The sequence below is a fragment of the Cibotium barometz genome, chromosome 3 (genome assembly GCF_041138505.1).
Source record: "Cibotium barometz isolate CiBa-2024 chromosome 3, ASM4113850v1, whole genome shotgun sequence".
Lineage (NCBI taxonomy): Eukaryota > Viridiplantae > Streptophyta > Polypodiopsida > Cyatheales > Cibotiaceae > Cibotium > Cibotium barometz.
Window position 1 is genome coordinate 37,512,896 of NC_141048.1, and position 19,433 is coordinate 37,532,328.

General features: G+C 47.1%; 1 protein-coding gene across 4 annotated transcripts in view; it reads left to right on the forward strand.

Moving 5' to 3' along the window:
• The window catches only part of RNL (RNAligase), a 121,346-nt gene that overhangs the window by 855 nt on the left and 101,058 nt on the right, over positions 1 to 19,433 (forward strand). For 2 of the 4 annotated variants that reach the window (XM_086776319.1, XM_086776313.1), the window contains exons 2-4: positions 7,046 to 7,214; positions 15,107 to 15,475; positions 15,614 to 15,664. In XM_086776319.1, coding sequence (XP_086632445.1) covers positions 7,107 to 7,214; positions 15,107 to 15,475; positions 15,614 to 15,664 — 528 coding nt within the window. In that variant the 5' untranslated portion in view covers positions 7,046 to 7,106. The remainder of the gene's footprint in view (positions 1 to 7,045; positions 7,215 to 15,106; positions 15,476 to 15,613; positions 15,665 to 19,433) is intronic. The other 2 variants (XM_086776323.1, XM_086776327.1) reach the window with 1 other exon arrangement.

Sequence of the window (19,433 nt, forward strand, 5' to 3'; positions counted from 1 at the left end):
CTAGTAGTGGATATGAACATTGAAGGTGGAGCGTGAAATCGAAGCATGGAATCTGGTAGGCCTGCCTCTCATGTATCTCACAAACAACAAAGCCCAGCAATGGAGTCATGGATGATAAGGTCAATGAAGAATTTTTGTTTGATCAAGTGATCTTTGTCAACTGGGCTTAAATCCAAAGAACAGCTACGGTGAAAGAAATTGAGTGCGCCCATCCCTTTCAGATCTACATGCTTAAACTTTCTCATAGCTCCAGGATCTAGCACGAAGGATGCAAGTTCTGTCAGTGGTAATTAGGGCTTGAGACCAATTCTGTCCGTATCCTAAAATACATCATTAACAGTTATCAAATATGTTTTTAAATATCATTAGATTGTGGGATTTTTCTGTCATGGTTGCCAGTTTGATTGCACACAACTTGCTTTCTTTTTGATGTTGTATATATGTAGTGTATGTGCTTGCATATGTGCATTACAGATTTTACCAGAGGTGCGAGAGAATGGTGCTCTGATATTGCTTGTTTAAACTTGCTTTTGATGAAAGATGTTGTGAAAATAGTGATGGCATTAGATTTCTTGGATCAAATCATGTGTTTATACTGTCAAGATGCTCAGAGTAGGCAGATTCATTGTTTTATGCTCCACAAGAGCATGTATAATGTGAGCAGGTAGAAAAAATTGCCAAGGCAATGGATGATTGACTTATAAGTCCAACTCTACGATAGGTTATAGGAAGCAAGAGTTGTTTTCTAATTTTCAACACCTCCTGTAGTGTGGCATGTTCTACAGCCCTGGGGTTGGGGTCTTAATAATGACGAAGGTGGCCCCATCAAATATTCGGTACAATCAAGAAATGTGCATTGTGTCATGAGAGGTTCGGGTTGTGCGTCTGATACAAAAGAGAAAGAGGCTTGAGGCCAAAAGAAGGAAAAATGTTTTTATGGGTCATTAAATCCTACTTAGAAAACACACAATAGACGAGAAAGACAAGATGTAAGACCCATGTGTAGCAAACACCTGCGGTTAAGCAAAACAAAGGAACACATAGACACTGGCATGCTCACCACCCAACAGTAGACTTGAGCATGGAGGTTAGAAGCATGTAGCATGTGGAACAACAGCGGCTAACATGAAATAGAAAATAAACTAATGAAGCCGTGAATGAACAACATTTGCATCAAGCTTACCATCATACTTCCTGAACCGTATCCTCCCTGGGAGTGTTGATGATCTTGATGGTTGTAATACTGATTGAATTGTGAGAAGCAAGGCTTCAAACACGTGTTGATGTTGATCCACCATGGTACTAAGGTGGTTGTCCCACTCTCGGTGATGCCGTTCCTCGTACTCCTTGGTCTTCTTGGCCTCTCGTTGATGGTCAATTGTAGGGAAGCTCGCAACGCCTCCATCTTCATGAGATGCTGTCCTTCGGCCTCTCCTACTTCTGTCAGAATATGCAGCGGAAATGATATCCAAACTTGGGTAGACAAGAGCAAGTAGACTGCAGAAAATAATCAGCACAAGAAACACAGAGAGATGTGTGTAAACTCTTCTCTATACACAAGATCCCGAAGATACTGAATGAGAAAGTGGAGGAGGATGGGGGGCAATATATACAAGCCCATGAGGGCAGTCGGCCAGCACTGGAAAGGGCCCACGACTGAGCAAAACTCCCACGACTGCTGAATATAGCAGTCGGCCAGCATCTGATGCCCCACGCCTGGACAGAACAAGTCGGCCAGCACTCAGACAGCCCACGACTGATACAGATGCAGTCGGCCAGCTTCAGAGTGCTCGTGGCATCAACTGGCAGCCCTCCAGCCACTAGGAAAAAAATGGGAAAAATAGGGAAAAAATACGGGGAGTGTGGAAAAATGATATACGGGCGGGCACACCCACAACAGAGGCCCTGGTGTATACAAATAGACAGGAGATGACTTCTAACACCCCCTCTCAGCTCCTGGCTGTGTAACCAACCCCAGGGAGCTGGAGTGCCGCCTGAGCGTAGCCTGAGGTAGAGACTTCGTGAAGAGGTCCGCCGCATTGTCCTCCGTCGAACAATAAAGTAGCAAGATGTCACCCGCCAAGATCTTCTCACGAACAAAGTGATACTGTATCTCTATATGCTTGGTCCGGGCATGGAAAACCGGGTTTCGAGCAATAGCTATACAACTCTGGTTATCACACTGGATGACTGTGGGCTCCCTCTGTGGAAACCCCATCTTGCCAAGCAGCCTCCGTAGCCATACAACCTCACAAGCAGCACCACAAGCAGTCCGATACTCTGCCTCAGTCGAAGAAAGGGCAATAGTTGGCTGCTTCTTGCTGCTCCTAGAAACCGCTCCTGAGCCGAGGGTAAAAGTGTATCCTGAAGTAGATCTCCTCGTGTCTGGATCTCCTCCCCAATCTGAGTCACTCCAACCTTGGAGCTTGACTCCATTCCCTCCTGTGTAAAAGAGTCCCAGATCCTTCGTACTCTGCAGATACCGCAAGATCCTCAATCCTGCGTCCCAATGAGTCTTCAATGGCGTCTGCATAAAAGAGCTCAATAGCCCCACGGAGAAGCTCAAGTCCAATCTGGTGTTCAGCAACCAGATCAATGAACCAATCAACTTCCGGTACTGCGAGGCATCAACTGGCTCACAAGGATCTGTAACGGTTAACTTTGTGTTCGGGTCCATCGGCGAAGTAATAGGCTTGCAGTTCTCCATCCCAAAGGCCTCAAGCAACTCATGAACATACCGCTGCTGAGAGACGAAAAACCCCCTCTGGGTCTGCCAGATCTCCAATCCCAAGAAGAAGTGGAGTAAGCCTAAGTCGGTCATCTCAAACTCCTTTGACAAGGCAGCCTTCGTCACTCCAATGTGCTCCACATGACCGCCGGTGAGAATGAGATCATCCACATAAAGGATGATGAGTGTGACCATGCCGCGTTCCCGAAAGAGATACAGGTTCGGATCTGCAACCGATCTCTGGAATCCAGTCCGAATAAAGAAGGAATCAATCTTCTGATTCCAAGCCCACGGAGCCTGCTTAAGACCATACAAGGCCTTATGTAACCTGTAAACCATCCCTTCCGATCCTGGAACAATGAAGCCTGGAGGCTGCTCTACGTACACCTCCTCCTACAGGTCACCATTAAGGAACGCCGATTTTACATCCATCTGGTACACGGGCCACCTCTGAGAAGAAGCAAGGGCAAGAACGGTCCGAATGGTGGTCATCCGTGCTATCGGTGCAAAGGTATCCTTGTAGTCGATGCCTGGCCGCTGAGCATAACCCTTAGCCACGAGCCTGGCTTTGTGTTTGTCCATCGACCCATCAGCCGCGTACTTGGTCTTAAAGACCCATTTGACACCAATGACTGACCGCTTCGACGGCCTCGGTACCAACTCCCAAGTGTTGTTCTTCTCGATGGCGTCAAGTTCCACCTGCATGGCTTCCCTCCAAGTATCCTGTGAAAGGGCTTCCTTGACGGAAGTGGGCTCTTTATCCCGCATGATACGAGACAGAAGAGCATAGTTCACCTGAAGAAGCTCCGCCGTGTTGCTTTTATCTCGAACTCGATGTGATCTTCGAGGGCCGTCCTCTGTGGTCCACTCGGAGGGTAGCTCCGTGACACCTGACTCCCGAAGGGTGTCCATCAACCACCTAGGTACTCGAACAGATCGTGGAGCCTCCTGTGATCGCTGGGGCTCAACTCCAGCTGCGGGCTCAACCTCCTGTGATGACTGAGGTGGATCAACTGGAGTGGTAGACTGGGAATCATCATCAGACTCTGGATCTCCAAGAAGTGGCGGCTCCTCGACAGTGGATGCTGGAACATGCTCGTCAAAGACCACATCCCGGCTGACAACAATCTCGTTCCTCTCTGGATCATACAACCTGTATCCCTTGGAAAGAGAGTTATAACCCACAAATACCAGCTTGCGGGACTTGGAGTCAAGCTTCCCTCTCTGCTTCTTCGGAATATGTACATACGCGTCACTCCCAAAGACACGGAAGTGCGAGACATCAGGTTTCCTGCCAAAATATGCCTCAAATGGAGTCATATGGGGTACAGAAGTCGTTGGAGAGCGGTTAATGGTATGGACAGCTGTTGCCACAGCCTCACCCCAAAGTGGACGAGGAAGATCTCGATGCTCCAGCATGGTCCTCGCCATATCCACCACAGTCCTGTTCTTACGTTCAACAACTCCATTCTCCGAAGGCGATCCGGTATTGGCCAATTCCCTCTTGATGCCATGATCTGCACAAAACCGAAAGAATACAGTCGAGGAGAATTCCCCTCCTTTGTCAGCCCTGAGAGTCTTGACCTGAAATCCAGACTCTTTCTCCGCCATCACGTGCCAATCCTTGAACCGAGCAAAAGCCTGGTCCTTCTGTGAAAGAAAGTAGACCCACGTGAATCTGGTACAGTCATCAACAAGCAGCATGAAGTAGAGAGATCCTCCCAAGGATGGTATCTGCTGTGGTCCACACAAGTCAGTGTGAATCAACTCCAAAGGTTTCGAAGCCCGCCTGGAAGCCTGCTTCGGAAAGGATTCCCTGTGCTGCTTACCACGTATGCAAGAATTGCAGCGTCCTTGCCTACTACCAACATCTGGCAAGCCAACCACCATCTGGTCCCGGAAGGCGCGCCGCAAAGCATCCACATTTAAGTGGCCAAAACGAAAGTGCCACAAATCTCCGACCTGAGAGCCTGTCAGTGAGGAGAGTGCAGAGAGCTTGTAGATGCCGTTCTCCACACCGCCTTCCCAAACAACTTTGCCTGTCTCACGGTCCCTAAGAGCAACTGAATGCTCCTCAAATTCCACCTGAAAGCCAGTCTTGCATACCTCATGCACTGACAAAAGATGAAAGCCCAGAGCAGGGACATAAAGAACACGGGAAGCATGCTTGCCCCCCTTGCCGTCGGGAATGATCTCCATCCGGCCCTCACTATGAATCGGAATAGTGGAGTTATCGCCAATAAAGATACGACCTGACTGCCGTTTCAGATCCAGGAAGAAGTCACGGGATGGAGTCATGTGCCTGGAAGCACCACTGTCGAGAATCCATTCCCGGGTATCCTTTGCGGTGAAGCCAACTGCCTCCTCGCTCGAAGACGATGAATCATCGGAGTCCACCATCTCCAAGTGCACAAATGCCGGAGTCTTCGCAGCTGAGGCTGAGGACTCAGCACTCTTCCCTGTCCGCTTAGGGCACTTCCTCCAGTAGTGGCCTTTCTCGCCACGATCATTACACGATCTTTCGGCCTTCAGCTTCTCTCGTTCTGGATCAGGCTTCTTCTCGGAAGACTTATCTGATGAAGCCTTCCCTTTGCCCTTGTTGGTATTACGGCCTTTCGACCGTTGGCCAGTTAAGGCCTCCGAACCTCCACCATGAGGAGGGTTCGTGAAACGTTCCTCCTGGTCCAAGACCATTGGCACAAGCTCCTCCCAAGTAATGGTGCTGAGCCTGCCACTTGTGATCAACGAGGAATAGAAAGCGGAATACTGACCAGGCAAGTGGGAAAGTAACGTGATGGCCATATCTTCGGACGATATCTCTTTCCCAGCTTGAAGGACTTCCTGCTGAAGGGCCTGCAGCTTGTTAATGTGTTCCCGCATCGTCGAAGACTTTGTAGGGTTCATAACCCGCATCTGCACTTCCAAGGATATCCGCTTCATGGGTGACACCCTGTTGTACAAAGAAGCCAAGTGCTCCCATATGCCTCTCGCCAGCGTCATGTGCTTCACATGGTTGATCACCTGTGGTGTGCAATTGAGGAATATAAACGACCGGACACTGGCGTTGACACGGTCCCACATTTGTGCCTGTGCCTCTCGGTCCTTCCTCGTCGATAAAACCTCCCCTTCCTCAGCTTCCGGCCTTGGCACCCCTTTGATAATAAAATCAGCAAGATCATATGACTCCAAAACTGACTCCATCATGACCTTCCAGATGCCATAATTGGACCCGTCCAACTGCCGATCCACTGGGAACGTGGGGAGAGTCGGAATCTTCACGTGCTTCTCAGCCATCTCGAGTAAATCCGCCATCTCGGAGAGTAACCTGAAAGGGTGGGTGGGTGGGAAAAATCAGAAAATCAGAAAATATGCAAGTGGCTGTCCAGCCCCTCTGCCCGCCTTCCTCTTGCACCTTCACTTCCCGTTCAGCCCGAAACAGTCCACCGATCAGCAACCTGTTGCTCCCCCTCTTGCTCAGAAAAACGCCCAAGATCTCCTAGAGCCTAGGGCTCTGATACCATGTCAGAATATGCAGCGGAAATGATATCCAAACTTGGGTAGACAAGAGCAAGTAGACTGCAGAAAATAATCAGCACAAGAAACACAGAGAGATGTGTGTAAACTCTTCTCTATACACAAGATCCCGAAGATACTGAATGAGAAAGTGGAGGAGGATGGGGGGCAATATATACAAGCCCATGAGGGCAGTCGGCCAGCACTGGAAAGGGCCCACGACTAAGCAAAACTCCCACGACTGCTGAATATAGCAGTCGGCCAGCATCTGATGCCCCACGCCTGGACAGAACAAGTCGGCCAGCACTCAGACAGCCCACGACTGATACAGATGCAGTCGGCCAGCTTCAGAGTGCTCGTGGCATCAACTGGCAGCCCTCCAGCCACTAGGAAAAAAATGGGAAAAATAGGGAAAAAATACGGGGAGTGTGGAAAAATGATATACGGGCGGGCACACCCACAACAGAGGCCCTGGTGTATACAAATAGACAGGAGATGACTTCTAACAACTTCTTCAGCTTCGATGGAAGCCTGTAATCGCTCCATCTCCATGGCACGTTGGTGTCGTTTGTCTTTCTAGTCCACCTTAGGCTACATCGATTGATTATACATAGCGTGCTGATTTTGATCTGCTGATTCTGCAAGGTTTGATGCATCATAGCTAAAAGTGACTCAATGGTGGGAGTGGAACCTTAGCCCGTGGCTTGGGGGAGATTCTTGATGGAATCTATGGTTGGGAGGTGAGCTTGCTTGCACCCCTTTTATTATTTGGTTTCTCTAATCTTGTTTATGCCTATGTATTAGGTGATCCTTGGGAGGAGTCCCTCACAATTGGTATCAGAGCCAGCAAGGCTGAAGTCACAGCATGGTCACCATGAAACTCGTTTCGGTGGCTTTGAAACTCATTTCACGTTTCAGTGTTGAAACGTTTCATGCGCACATTGAAACCATATCATTTCATGTGGAGAAAAAGGTTGTGATTTTGTGTGCCTTTTAGCTTTTATAATTCTTTCTCTTTCCTTCTTTCATCCTATTTGTTCATTTCTCTTCTCTTTTGTATGTCTTCTTTGTTTATTGATGATAAATATGCTAATATCATCTTATAACTATTGGCTAGTACCTTCACATTTTATGTATATGATCGTTTCGGTCCAACGTTTCATTGTCCACCTACTTGGTGTTGAAACGTTTTGTTCCAAAATAAATCGTTTCAACATCGTTTCGTTTCGATAGTGAAACGTTTCGTGGTGACCTTGAGTCAGAGTCAGCAGAAAGAGGGCACTAATAGTCAGCAGTCAGGTGGGTGGCATTTGGTGCAGCCCCTCTAGCAGATGGGGCGCACAGGACTTTACTGTAGGTAGGCCGTACAGGTCTGTGCAGTATGGTGCTAGTCAGCAGATGGCCATACAGGAGCAGCAGATGGCCGTACAGGACCTGATGTATGCTGGGCAGGTTGGCACGTATGGCAGCAAGCAGACATCGGCAGGGTGGCGCATAGGGGGAGAGAGAGAGAGAGAGCAGGCAGTGAGCTGTTTTTTTTCTTTGGGAAGAGAAAAAGCACGCTTATGCCATTTATAGGGTTATAGTTTTTTTATAAATCAACAATCATGCTGTTTTTATTATAAAAAAGCATGGGAAAACCAAGGAGAGGAGGGGGGGGGGGAGAGAGAGAGAGTTTTTAGCACACTTTAAAAAAAGGCCTGTAAGCATCATTATCTTAAAACGCTTCCTCAAGCAAGTGCATGTTACACCACTCTTCACATGGAGGGCTGTAGCCACAGCCTCTCCTCAAAGTGGATGAGGAAGATCACAATGCTCCAGCATTGTCCTCGCCATCTCCACCACAGTCCGGTTCTTACGCTTAACTATTGGATGAGATGGGCGCTTCTAGAAAAAGCCAATTTTGTCCCAAAAAAGCAAGCTTCCATATTTAGCTTACACTTACTCTTTTTTAGGCATTAAAATTCACAAAGCGCGTGCTTCAATTTTAATGCCCAAAATATAGTGATCAGGCAACTTATGCTTCACGCCCTTGCTTTTTGGAGGAAAAAATGTGCCTCTGATAGTGCACTGGCCTGAGCCTCACCGTCAACCCACATGAGGGGCCCTTCTGTACAGCCTGCTCAGCAGCACGCTACAGCCCTTTGTTTCTCCTCTGCAGCAAGACATGCACCTTCTCTTCGATAGGTCACCTACACACTCACTAGCCCCTAACAACGATCCTGCTAAGACCTGGCCCAGCTGTCCCAAGACCAGGTGGACAGAAAGGTCCTCCTGGATTGTCATCACAAAGCATGAGTATTACTCACGTGCCCCTCCCATGGAGGATGCGCATGATGCTTAGTCCCCTGTAAGACCAATCTGACCTTGTATTAATCACCTTCAGGGTAGCCAAAGCACGTCTCACAGGCCTGTGACCAGATCTTTGCAAGAGTCTCCTTCTATGTGCGTCTATGGACCTGAGAAGATCAAAACACAAGTAGTTACATCAAAAGCACCAAATCTCGGGTGTTCTCCAGTGCTTTTTTCATGGATACGCGGCAGTACAAATAGTGTTCCACGCACATCCAACCTGCCATCTTCTACTTGCATGCCAGGCTGCTTCTTGTCTTCTGTCCTTTGTGTCCCATACCATCTAAGACCTTGGAAGACTAAAAAGCAGCCCCTTGGCTAAGATCTTGTCGAAGAATTTTCTCCTCTCCTCCTTTTGGAGTTCCTCATGCTTCGTACAAGTAGGTCTAGCTTTGATGCCAATGTAAGACCTCACGTCTAGCAAACACCTGTGGTAAAGCAAAACGAAGGAACACATAGACACTAGCATCTAGCTCACCGCCCAACCATAGAGCCAATCAGGCTCACCCTAGAGCATGGAGGTTAGAAGCATCAAAGATATGGCTCCACGTGCAAAGCCTTGGTGTCCCATACCACAAGACACACCCCTGGGTGTACTCATGGAGAGGTCTCATGGGCCTCGAGTCCAGGTGTGAAGAGCTCTCTCAAACTGACCCCAAAAGTCATTTATATAGTCCTCCTATAAGTCAAGAGCCATAAATAGCCCATGCCTCTAAAAACATCTCTAACCTCGCCGTTTAGATGCCTAACTCCTAGTCCGTGGTTAACCCAACCCTAGGTTAGACCTGTCAACCCTGCTAGGGCCTTGGGATGTAACACAAGAGATGTGAAATCTTGTCAAAACATGCTATATATAAATTGGTGATTCTAGATCAATACCAAGATCTGATTTAATATGTTGAGCAAACTAGCTACAATGCATACAAAACTTTATTGTTCTGCTGCTTCCCAGTTAATCTTGCTGATCCAGATGCCTTGGTTGTTGTCCTTGGTCTTGGCTCTGCAACCCTAGTCTCTAAATGCTTATAAATGTCGTTTGATCTGATGACAGGTCCTATGTTGGTCGACCATTATTTTTCACTCATCAAAAAGGTCATTAAACATGTTTATATTGTGCCTAATAAATGTCCCATTCATTGGTGCACATTTTGGGCACTATGGGCTGTCAAAACTGAAGGAGATAGCACAGGCGGAAGCATAAACAGTAAACATACGAGAAAGTGCAAAGGAGATTGAGGGAGTTGGACAAGATCACCTTTTATAACAGCAGTAAAGCTTTACAATGGCAATGGCCACTGGATGTTGAACTATGTGCAAGTGGATTGGGTGAAGGAGTGAATAATGGGGAACTCCTTATATAGTGCATTAGTGAGCTGGTCGACTGCCTCTAGGGCTGGCCGATTGCTCGCAGGACAAATAAATAGGAGAAATATAATAAAATGCCCAAATAAATGGTATGGTCCTAGAACATTGAGATGCATAATTCTAAACACCCCCTTTGCATCTCATAGTGTGGAAGAGTCGGAAGAAGATAAGTTGATGAAGATGCAACCATGGACCCTCCAGCACCGCGAATACTGGAATCACCTCGGAGAGAGCACCCACTAACCTGTTTTTTCGAAACAAGATGTCACCATTTGGTCTCCCAATTGGTCCACCCATGCTTTCTTATCATGTATGTACATTGGACTGGTGTCCATGGCAGTTGTATATGCCGGGGATTGATGCCACTCATGTGTTAGTGTGGACTTGTCTTTCCGTTGGGACTTGTGTCTCCGTGTACATGCCCAGAAATGCTTGGTCGATTGGTGTTCCATTGGGTCTGGTACCTTGTGTACTTGCTTGGAGCACGTCTATTTTGGTATAGTCTCATGAACGGGGAGTATCCATATTAATGCTGCATTGCATAGCATCTTTATGTGCTTGCTTGCAATGGAATTGCATGCTGTTTTCATGCTTGCTTGACCAATGTGTAGTTCCGGATGAGGGGATGCCGGCCCGCGAACCGTGTGTGTGAAACTGTTTGCTGACATGGTTATGTGGCATTTGACAGGTGGTAAGTATTGGTCATAAACTTGGCCTTAGGAGTTAGCACTAATTTATAAGTGAGTGTGTACACACTTCATTAAGTTTTGGGCGACCAAAACTCACTTATAAATTATGACCAGCTCGGTGTTCACACACACTGATGTCCCGAGGTGGAGATAACCCAATGTCCACCGCCCAGACCTTATCCCCTTTGTGCAAAGGGAGTAACCAGCCATGTGTCCACTCTAGCTTGCTCCACAAAGCACGTGCCTGCCACCTACACTGGACAACTCACCACCTCTCTCCTCCTCCTCTCTCTAGAGATTGGTGCCTCCTTCATGAGGGCTGTTTTTGCACATTCTCCTTCCCAACTCCATTTCCAAGCTTGCTAAGGTGATTTTCAAGCTTCCTAGAGTTTCCGGATGCTAATCACTCTCCTACACACTCCCAATGACTGAAATTCAGCAAAACAGCTCTTTATTGCTGTAATTTCTGGTCTTTTTGCTGAAAACCCTAATTTCAGCCCTCCTTTCTCAAGTTGAACCATAGGGGAAGCTTTCCCAAGGTTCCCTTCATCCTCTTGAAGATTTTTGTCGTGAAGAAAGGCGACAAATCGAAGATCTCAACACTCCAAGGACTTCCGCTGTCATCGACTCTACTTGCTATTGGTAAGCTTTTATGCTTAAATATGGGAGCAAGTAGCAGGAGGGAGGAACCGGATTACAAGATCACATACCATGTGTAGTGTTGTCATGTGCATGTTTGCCCATCCAAAGGATGGTGTACGGTGAAAGTACATTGGCCTGTGGTCTGCATAAGCTTGGGGAAAGGAGTGGTGCTGTCCGTGGACAAAAGCTATGGTACATGTACCTTCCAGGAGGTCAAGGGCAGCATGGGCATCCACGTGGCGGCCTGTGGACCGTACACTAGGGCGGTCGGCCTTTGGTCCTTGCACAGGAACCCAGGTGTGTGTACGATATCTTTTTGGGACGGGGACCCTCCTGTCGGCTGTACCAAAGGGGCTGTCGGCTGCAAGACAGGAGCTGTCGACTGCACACAGGAGAGTCAGTTGTACCAGGCTGCTAGCGCATCAGTTTATTCAATTTAATGTCCAATCAGCTGGTCGACAGAAGTCGGCCAGTTCTCCAAGTGTCCAAAGGGCCTATATAAGGCACAAGTGCTCATTGTTGTACTCATTCTCTCCCTTATCAAGTGGATCAAGTACTAGGACAGATTTTGGTGTGTGACACCTTTTTAGCAAGGCAACCTAGGGTTGTAGACTGAGTACCTTTTTGTACCATATGAATACTGAATTTTCAGCATCTCTCTCTCTCTCTCTACTCTCCCTTTTGTCTTCGTTTTTGCATCAACATGTTCTTGATGGTGTTTAGGGCTGAAAGAAGACCCCCAGAGCTTCCACATGTTACATTGGTATCAGAGCATCAGGCTCAGTAAGGCTAAACGTTGTTTCAGTCCCATATGACGGTGTACAGGTCCAAGGTACAGGAAAGTGCATGGAAACGAAGCCCAAGGCAAGGAACACAAGATTGGGAAGAGCTCCCAGGAGGTTTGTTGGTGGTATTCCACAAAGCCAGAGGATGGCAGTCCTGTGATCCAGATAGGTTCTCCTGCAACGGTCCCTAGGGAGGATTATCCTCCAAGGGGTGATGTGAGAGTGCCAGACTCATTTCTCAGGAATGAAGACAAGACAGTGTTCAGAGTCAGGGCAAGAACAGATTGGGGACTGGAGGGAACAGATGCATAGATCTTATTCAGAGTTAGAGTGGTTTTGGAGACCGGGCCAGGTTTTCAGTGAAAAGGGTTGCTAGAGATGGATGGATGACAGAGGGACTCCGGGAATGGAGTGGGATGATGACAGTCATCCAAGAATAGGTTGGAATCGCGTCATCAAGTTTAGCAGAGGGGGATGTCATGTGCATGTTTGTCCATGGACATATCCTGACGCTACTCCAGAAGGGGCAGCCAGAAAAAGATGATAAGAACCAGAAGTTGGAGCATAAAGTGCAGAGGTGGTAGTAGTGGACTAGGAGAAGGACACGAAGAGGATGTCCTGTCGGCTGTACCAAAGGGGCTGTCGGCTGCACACAGGAGAGTCAGTTTTACTAGGTTGCAAGCGCATCAATTTATTCAATTTAATGTCTAGTCAGCTGGTTGACAGTAGTCGGCCAGTTCTCCAATTGTCCAAAGGGCCTGAGGAAAGTGCCTGGTCAGAATTGTTGACTGACACCTTCAACTTACCCTGTGAGATGAGAACAGACGACTCCTCCAAAAGTAGGGAGCTAAGATCATCAAAATCCAACTGAGTGGATGTAACCTGGCACTGCAAAGATCGAGAAATAACATCATAGTCCGGAGGAAGCTTGGTGAGGATAAGAGCAGCTAGCTGAGAAGAGGACAAAGAAGCACCCATAGCCAGTAACTCGTCATGGATAACCTTGGCCTTCATGAGAAAAGACTGCATTGAATTGCCTTCGGGAAATAACAAACCGTAGAGTTGCCTCCTGCAAGGTAACTGCCCTCATCGATGAATCTCATGCAAAGAGATCCTCCAACTTTGACCATACCTGATTAGCACTGGAGAGAGTTTGCACTGCCGGTGAGACCTCCTCGGTGATGGTCCGCACAAGCATAGAATGCGCCTTCGAGTCTTGATTCCCCTAGTCTTGTAATTCCACAACAAATTCATCCTCCTGATCCTGAGTCCATTGCCTAGAGTTTTGAGGACGCTCGGGCTTCCTTTCAGTGCCCTGAACAATGTCCCACAAACCCTTGTGGATGAACTAGATCCGCATCTGAAGCTTCCAATGAGCGTAGTTGGGTCCTTTCAACTTGTCATCTTTGTTCGTAGAGGGGGAGCCATATCCACAGCAACATAGAACAAATCTCAGCTCTCAAACACTTCTCTCAAGTGCTTTCCAACGAAGTGAGGCACCAGAAACAATGAGCCGCCTCTCAAACCGTAGAGAGAAAGAGGGGGGACAGCAGCAAAACAGTCCAAGATCCATCGGGAACCACCTACCGGAAGGGAAGGGACTCGTGGAGGAAGAAGAAAATGTACAGCCACTTGTCTGGTAGCTCCACATGCAAGAGAACTCACCAAATCTGATGCCGGTGCAGAAAACACAGCCACAACTCCACCGTTTGCCTCTGTAGAAGAAAACGCAGCCACCAAAACTGGCCAGATAGCCTGGCCAAAACACTGCAAGATCTGCCTCTGAAGAGCAAAACACAGCCTGTAGGGCTGGCCGACAGCAACCAGAAGAGGGCTGGACCAGAAACGCAGCAAGGTACTGAAAACGCAGCAACTGTATGGATTGATCTGCAGTCGGAGAAGTGATGGAGGCAAAACGCACAGCAGAAGTGTGCAGATTTGCAGGGTTTGGAGCAGCCAGGACCTAAGCATATGATACCATGAAGGAGATAGCACAGCACAGGCGGAACTTGGAAGCATAAACAGTAAACATATGAGAGAGTGCAAAGGAGATTGAGGGAGTTAGACAAGATCACCTTTTATAACAGCAGTAAAGCTTTACAATGGCAATGGCCAGCAACTGAATGTTTATGTGCAAGTGGATGAAGGAGTGAATAATGGGGAACTCCTTATATAGTGCATCAGGGAGCTGGCTGTCTGTCTCTAGGGCTGGCCGACTGCTCACAGGACAAATAAATAGGAGAAATATAATAAAATGCCTGGATAAATGGTAAGGCCCCAGAACACTGAGATGCACAATTCTAACAAAAACTGCCCAAATCAGACCATACTTGCCCTTGGAACTTGCCTAAAAGAGGCTGCCAGTGGGAAGCATGTCCACTCACATCGAATTAAGGTGTGCATGGGATAGAAGAGCGGACCACAGTCCTCGGTTCAGCAGGCAGGCAAAGTGGGGCATGGTGGTAGCTGTTTTAGGAGCCGTGCTACCTATCCCGGTGAGGTTTTGACTTTTTCTTCTCCAGCTTTTTCATCCCTTATAGAGTCCATGCTCATCAGTAAGTGGGAGTGAGAGACCACAGGGTAGAGAGATCTTAATGGCTGCCTGCCTTGAGCAGCTGGATGGATATCTTTGAGGTGGCCACTAATGCCCAATTTTGTGAATTATGGTTTGAGTTATCAGAGGACTTGTTAAGCACTTGAAAAGGGCATTGAATCCCTTGGAAGTTCTCTTAGCTCCAGGCTTTTGGGAAAAGCCTGGGTCTTATTCTGCTCAAGTCAGCAACTCCAGGAACTGAATTTCCATTGACTATTGTAGAATAATGAGAAGATGTGAGAATTGACACTTGGAAGGTGGAAAAAGTTTAAGGTTTTGGGTAACCTTTATATGGAACTATTTGTTGTAGTTAGATAGCAAAAGCTGGCAGATTAAGCAGCTGTTTGTGGAAGGCTTCTTGTTTATGTGTGATCGTGCATATAGGCAAGTATGCTATGAAATTTTATAGTGTGTTTGAAGTTAGATTGTGTTCATGTAGGGAAGAGGAGGTTATAGAGGTCCTCAGAAGCCAACACAGAATCGTGGACAAAGAAGAGGATCAAGCACAGGTGACTCTAGCTGGAATAAGCAGGAAGTATCGACATCTTTGAACTATCTTAATTCACCTGCAGATGATACCGAAGTGTCGGGCCAGGCCACTGCTGGATATCATGCCAGGTGGCTTCCAAAAGCCCAAGGTTCTGCTAGAGCAGAAAGTACTGAATTGTCGGTGGGCAGGTTTGAGAATGGAGAGTACCAAAAAGAGCCTTCTCAGAACATATTGCTTTCAAAAAAAGGCGCTTCTGCTCAAGCACAATTGCGGGCGACATTCTATCCAAAGTTCGAGAATGAAAAGTCAGATCAAGAGGTTTGGCATTCCCTAGCTGCTTCGAATGTGTCCTTGAGTTGCAATGCTTGAAAGGGTATCATGATTTAATTTTGTATGGACTTTTACTTTTTAAGCTCTTCTCCCACCACCCCCTTTTTTGTTTGACATTTCCAACAGATTCGCATGAAAATGATTGAGGTTGTCCAATCAGGAAGAGGAGTACTAGAGGTATGAATGTATGTGGTTTCATGTGCCTATATGGATTTGTTTTTGGTGCGAACAATTATGCATAGCATAGATCTTGTCATGCACCTAGATTTCTCTTTAACGATCAAGCAATCATGGAATTAAACACGGTACAGGAAGATATGCTATGCATTGTGCAAGTATACAGTCCAACGACAGGGATTGTTGGACTGTTCTCCATTCCCTTCCCCTTCTATTCAAGAAAGAAAGCTGCTGAATGGAAATGTAGCTGCTGAATGGAAGTAGGCAACAAGGGCCCTGCATGAAGTTCCAGAGAGCCCTGAGGACAACAATAGGTACTAGTGTTGGACCTTCTCTATCCCCTCCCCTTCCCCCTTTTTTTTAACAAGCAAGGCTGTTGTATGGAAACCTAAGGTGACAAGGGGCCTGTATGAAGTTCCAGAGACAATGTGGTAAACTCCAATGTGTGTAGGAATGACCTATGCTTGAAGATGGCACGGTAACTGACAAGAAGGCAGCTGATAAATATTGGCAGCAATGTGTATAGAAATGACCTATGCTTGAAGATGACACGGTAAGAAGGCAGCTGATAAATATTGGCAACAATGGATCTCAGGAAAGGGGTGTGGGTTTGGCTCTGATTTGAGAAGGCTCGACTAAGAAAGAGGCACTTTATCCTAAACTGTCTACAAGATGTTATAGTCCTTTCAAAAGATGGAAGATGTAGCTCTGTGATTGGGGCTACTGGGATCCCTTCCATGTGAGTCTTCCACAAGAATATCAGCATCATGAACCTGTTGAACTTGGTAGTAGTCCAAAATTTTCTTGTAAGCAGATAATAATCAGCCTGGAAACAGGCAGTACAACTCCTGAACTAAAAGATGCAAGCCCTTGCAATGATGACATTGCGTGTTGCTGTCTGTCCAGTTGATGACGTGGTAGTGTGTATGTAGACATAGTTTGTACAGTGGTCACAATGCTAACATGGCAGTCCATATAGTCAGCATGCAGCACTTTGTACCCCTCCCTTGGCAGGTGCACTCACACGTGGGACACCATTGGGTGGTTCTGTCTTTTCTCAGGAAGCACATTGCTAACCTTGTTCTATGTATACAAAAAAGTTACCCTAAATTAGGGTACTTGAGGAAAGACTGAAACCGGCCTGACGGGCGGTGAAACAAACACTTGCACATAAAACACTTCAACGCCATTGAAGACCTAGAAAAGGAAAACAAACAAGGGGAGCTAGAGTGCTCCTGCAAACAGTACACGGACACTGATTGGCCCCAAATCGCAGTGGCGCCCCTTGCGGTATTTCTTTAATTGATTATAAGAGCTTTGATTACAATATAAGGCTGGAAACACAGCCGTCACAGTAGAACCCCTGAAGCCTGCAAAGAACCTGCATCTGGCTTCTTGTCCACTCGGCATCCACAAACAAATCCAACCATTGTTCACATCGAAAGACTCTCTCACATTGAGTCTGCATACAGAAGCTTTCTCCGATGATCAAGGCTGCCACAACCATCCATAGCCTCTCACACTATGAACAGCATCACACCCTGACACATCCAGTGCTTCTGCTTTAACGGGAGGCGGACGCGTGTATTGGAATTGTATAAATGTGAACAAGATTCTGAGCACTTAACACTTGAGCATTACAACCATAAAGCTGAAAATGACAGTACACCACATAAAGGGGCCGATGATAGGCTGACCCTCCCCCTTTTAGGTTATATTACCAAAAGAGTTTGCAAAGTACAAGATTACGGGTGCCTGGGGATTCACCACTGCCTGCACCTGATTCTTCCAAATACATCATGAATGAATACATTTCAAACAAGAGAATCTGTAGGTACATCCGCCCTACACACAGGTACATCCGCCCTGCACAAGCCTCTTCACAGGTACATCCGCCCTGCACAAGAGTATCACAATCCTCACAGGTACTCTGCCCTGCACAGGATGTAAATGGATCTTTAGGCCCTGTTTCCACGCGAGAAACTGATCCAGAAACCTGTGTTCTCCGCGAGCAAGTGTCCCCAATGCTTGCCCTAAGCACCTGTTATACCAGGAATCCTTGAGACACATCCATGCTCACATATTCCATTGCTGTCCGGCCTGTTTTGTGCAATAACCAGTCCAAAACAGCAACTTTCTATCGCGAGAATTCCACCTGTAAAGGGTCCTACAGCCCTGTGGAGGTCCCTAGAGTTGTCCTGTACTATCCAAGTTGACTTTGGACACTTGTAACCAGCCCAAAACTCGCAATAACCAGAAATTGCAGGTCTGAAATTTACCAACCAGCCCTTTAGAAGAGTGTGGGGATCGATATCCAAGCTTGTGTGAGTCCGGGAAGCAAGCAACCAGCCTTGTAGCAACTACTCCCAAAGCTCCAACCAGCTCTCCAATGTGTTGAGTAATGAATAAAACAGCCCAAAAGGCCTCTTGAGGGAGGCGCCTTTTTCCAGTGCCACCTAAGGGGCTTGGTGGGTACACATACTGGCTGACATGTGTCCCCATAAGGTGTCCAGGTAGGTGTCCAGCCCATAGTGCTCCATTTGTCCTGTTTGTATAAGTTTAGGTCCAACCAAATGGGAAATGGTCATAAGCTGTCCGGACTTCATTAATTTTGGTCCAACCAAATGCGAACGCATTATAAGTTGTCCGGCCACTTATTAATGAGTGTGGACCTGCAAACCAATAAACTTTAGTAGTAAATGAAATAAGCTGTAAATTGAGTGTGGACGCACTTACCACCTGCAAAACCCATAAGCCCACAGTTTTAGGCCCAAATAGGAGTGCACACACGTGTCCACAAGGTGCCCGGGTGTCCCCGGTCCCTCGGACTTCACAAGCCAAAATAACAAGCATTGTCCAGGCAGCAAGACAATGTCACACAAAGTAAAATAAAGTTATGGCATGCATCATTTATGCATTGTGCACATGTAAACTTGGAGAACCACCTATCATCATTCTTGTACTTGAAAATATTCCGCGTGCCATCATAACACACCATGTGTGCATGGCCGGAATCCACACGGGCACTGCCCGAAAGTCCACAAATGTCCTGCCATGTCCTTGGACTCATATGCATCCACTTATATGATCCATACACATGCCCAGGTATAATACATACATGCATCCGGATGTTTCTAGGCCTGACACGCATCCGCATGTCCCTAGAATATAGGGGTTTGTGACATCTGCATCACAACACAGACTCCCAAACTGTCTCTCAAAAGAGTATCACAGCACAGCATACCATACAGTCGACACACCTGTACCAACCCTCTCTACCTTCCAAGGGAACGATCCATCTCTGTCATGGATTCCCTGTCCCCTGCCCAATCAGTAGCAAGGCTGTACCAAACATGTGTCCATTCCTGTACCTTCTGCCTGCATGTGACCTGTCTCCTGGAGAAACCCAAAAACATGTTTCCTCGAGAAAACCTACGACTTGTTTCCACATGAAACCCTTAGGCCTGTTCCCCTTTGAAAACTTCTGTCCTGCTTCCATACATCTAGTTACCTGTTCCCTCATGAAACATCTGGCAACATTGAGATGCCCATAACTGTAGGTCCCACTGTTCCTTTCTAGCAAGAAGAAAACAATCTGCTCCATGAGCACAAAGCCATGCGAGCTTGCATCTCTCTCATGCCAAGAAACATAACCAAAAGATCTGTACTTGTAGCCAGAAATCCAAGCACATAGCTGAATTTGCTACCAAACAAAAACAGCCCATAAACTGTCCCAAAACAGTCCCGAACCCAAAGCAAAGAGAAGCTG